The sequence below is a fragment of the Corticium candelabrum genome, chromosome 13 (genome assembly GCF_963422355.1).
Source record: "Corticium candelabrum chromosome 13, ooCorCand1.1, whole genome shotgun sequence".
Classification (NCBI taxonomy): Eukaryota; Metazoa; Porifera; class Homoscleromorpha; order Homosclerophorida; family Plakinidae; genus Corticium; species Corticium candelabrum.
Window position 1 is genome coordinate 3,075,001 of NC_085097.1, and position 3,730 is coordinate 3,078,730.

Consider the following 3,730-nt stretch of genomic DNA (forward strand, 5'->3'; position numbering starts at 1 on the left):
ACATTGACGGGCCTAGATTTCAATTGGCGATGGCCCTCAACCAAGCCCCAGCATGAGGATATGCGACAGCACTAAGACGTGCCCGTTCTCGCAGACTAACAAGGCTGATTTTAATGCTGGATCTCAAAGCATTATCCAGAGTCTTCTAAAAGAAATGTTGTGTAGAAGAAACAAAAGGAGAGACAGAACTAGTAGGTCGTAAAAGACTTGAAAGATGTTGCCGGCATTACACTTCACGAGGGAAAAAGGAAGAATGCTGAGCTCAATCATTTTCTTCATGTACCGGCATAAACGCTGAGTCGTCAAGAAGACAGAAAGACAATTGCCGACAATAGTTGCAGCTGCCAACGAAAGCTGCAGAGGAAGATATAGAGGCATCACGAAGACCTAGAACTATATATATATATATATATATATATATATATATATATATATATATATATATATATATATATTGTGCCCAAAGCGCATATTTGGAGAATCTATGCATGAACTGCCCGATTTAATCCATGGATTGCCTGTATCATTAATGTTCGCTATTACAAACCATAAATAAATCTAACCATAACCATAACCCATACTCGCAGATGTGCTGCGAATGAATGAATGAATGTATGTATGTATGTATGTATATATCTATATATATATATATAGAGGAGAGGTGTCTCTCTGTGTCCATCTGTAAGAGCGTTTCTGAAAACGGCGATTCAGATCTAAACCGAATTTGGTTCGCGCAAGCCGAATTCATACGGGTCGAAACTGCGACTGTGGTCGTCTTCCTGACATCTCCCACGACGACGCGATTGCACTCGCTTCCGCTCGCGCGCGAATTACTCTGGAAAGGCGCATCGTATCTCCACTGAATTTAGACTGCCCGTTCCCGACGTCGGACGGTACGCGCTGAGCGTGTCGTTTATTTCGGGCGACGCTGGGAAACGGAAGATATTTTTGCTGATATTGGGGTCTTGAAAAAATACGCTCACAGTCGTTTGCCAGTCTACGACCGTCGAAGAGCTGCCGAGTTTAATACGCCTGTTCCCCGAAACGCAAGCAACGTCTTCGAAGACACAACGTTCAACGGGATTGTCGAAATGGCGAGAGTCGGCATTCATTATATACGGAGAACGATTATCCGGGTAAGTATTGCATGTGACTTGTACGTTACGGGATTCACGTCGAAATTATAGACGCCAGGTTAGATACACCTGTTCTCCGCAACGGGACTGTCGAAATGGCTTTAACGGGATCAGTAATCCCATCAACGGGATTTTTGAAACTGGACACGTGTTAAATAGATGCCATGTTCGATACACCTGTTCCTCGCAACAGCAGCAATGTCCAAGTCCAAATGGCTTCCACCAATCGCTAATCCAATCAACGCGATGTTTGAAAACGGTAAATAAACGGGATATAACTATGAATGAGAATTCTGTCTGGCTTCTACTAGACGGTTTTCAATCAGAGTTGAAAAACACGGGATTTCTCGTACAGCTATTCTTGAGCTGCTTGTTCCTCCGCGTAGTGGCACAAGAAATGCGAGCAGGTACCATGGACTTGTCAAGGCAAGAGTCCCTGGGAAAGACAACAGTAAGAGGAAGTACCATCAGGATGCTCACTTTGGCTTTGCTCAAGTTAAGTATGTGAGGGAAATGTCTGCTCAGTATAGTGATGAGCGTTGCATCCTGTCACGTGATAACATTTACAAGGTGAATGTCGTTACTCTTGCCTTCTCTCGATATCACCAGATTAGCAAGTTCTTCCCGATCAGTGACACGCCATCTTATAAAGACTACGACTTTTCCTACCGAAAATCTAGGATCATTCCTTCTGCAGACATGCTTCTCACTCGTACGTGAACACTGCTGGTGTGTAGTCGGTCTCATAGTCAGTCGCGTCGCCGTAATACTTCACCAAGAACATCAAGGAGACATCATAGTTGTCCACTCGTACGCAGAACTAATGAGATCCAGTTTGATAAGCTGCATCGTATGCGTCACCTTTGTCCACGCACATGTCCAGTGTATGTATTTAACCGTGCTGCCAAGTTTCACAGCTCAACTTCAGTTGCCATTGCTTCGGATTTAATCAGCGTTATTGATGAAACGCGGTCTGCAGAGAAACCAGTGCTTGCTTTGATAGTGGATGGTGGTCCTGACTAGAATCCATCTCACATTGTCAACTTCCTGTCATATGGGCGCCTGTGGAAAGACCAGCAGCTTGATTCCCTGATCATTGTGACACATGCTCTGCAGCCTGCGTATAACCCCATTGAACACGCGTAGTCCGTGCTGTCAAGATGCCTCACCGGTGTGACTCTGGTGATAAACCTTGATGGTGAACGGCCGCCACATGAGCAACACTTTTCGGATGAGGAGTTGCGGAGGAAGGAAGCCGTTGTCTTTGACGCTGCAATAGATGAGTTGAATAACTACTGGGAAGGTCAAACTTTCGGATGCCACCCCAATCTACCGCGAAAATTTCAATGTTTGGAGCCACATCAACTACAATGACCACGCTGATCTTGATTGCTTTGCGAAATCTTCATACCGAGCAATAGCAGATGAACCATCTTTGAGAGCTAAACAGGATCTGCTTGAATTCCTATGGAAGCATGCGGTTCGCTCAACTTACGTGACCCTCTTTTTGCGTTGTAAGTACGTGTTCTCATCAAAGCGAGACGAGGACTGACACTACCACGTTGTTCATCCTTTCGAGTTCCGCAACCAGCAGAGCCATGCACTTCAGGTAAGGCGTGCTCAGGAGAGAACTGCGACTGGCACTGGTGCTTCATCACTGGGCCAATCTGCCCTTAAACTGGTTTGCCATCGCTGTACCTTTTATGGCTGTGGTGCAGTGTTTTTATCATACTATCAACTTACCCATCATAAGAAGAAGGAGGACCACACAATAGCCAGAGGTCGCCCACGAAAGAAGTAAACTATTATACTTCAGTGTGAATGTTTGCTATGTACCGTCGATTGTACTGTATCTACTTATGTTTTGTTAATGCCATTTACTTCCTTATTAAAAGTTCTCTTGGTTATACCAGTGTTTATTCAAACATGATTACGCACTGAAAAGCTGAAGGTATCTTCCGCGGTATATTTAATAATAAAGGCAATAGCTCTTTGAGAACGGCCCTTTGTGTGTAAAATAAACAATTTTTTTATACTTTTTAATAATACAATATTAAAAATAGGTGCAGTGGCTATCAATATTTTTAGCTGAAAAATTAGGGGTGGGGGGTCTGTTTACTGTGGACATCGTTCGTTCTGTCAAATCTATCGGTAATTACGGACGGCCCCAAAAAGCACTTACACCACCGCTAATTAGTGACAGTAAACGGTTCTCTATACAAACTCAACGTGACCTGCCTAAACACTCTCTAATCCAACCATCAAACGCATTTTTATATATTTTCTGATATAATCTCTACCTATGAAGGCGACCTGTCTGTATGTCTGTGTGTTCGTCTGTCTGTCTGTCTGTCCTGTTAGTCATTAATAGCAAACAGTGTCTGCAAGTCAATAATTTGTTATTCAACTATTACCTGAGCAAAGCCGAGAATTGGATCTCGTATATATATATATATATATCCCGGAAGTATAGAGAGTGCCTCCACATGTGTTGTTGTCTTGTTCTTCGTTGAGTGAACAAGAGAAACAGCGGTCGTTATCTCTCCATGTTGCGCCATTGTGGCTTTTGCCACTCTTGCTCCTTGCGCCTATCC

At 43.7% G+C, this 3,730-nt stretch overlaps 1 protein-coding gene across 1 annotated transcript in view; it reads right to left on the bottom strand.

Annotated features, from left to right (window-relative positions):
• Positions 1 to 2,791, bottom strand: part of LOC134188505 (complement factor B-like) — a 13,841-nt gene extending 11,050 nt beyond the window's left edge. The window contains exon 1 of the mRNA XM_062656666.1: positions 2,632 to 2,791. Coding sequence (XP_062512650.1) covers positions 2,632 to 2,791 — 160 coding nt within the window. The remainder of the gene's footprint in view (positions 1 to 2,631) is intronic.
• Between the last annotated feature and the right edge of the window lie 939 nt (positions 2,792 to 3,730).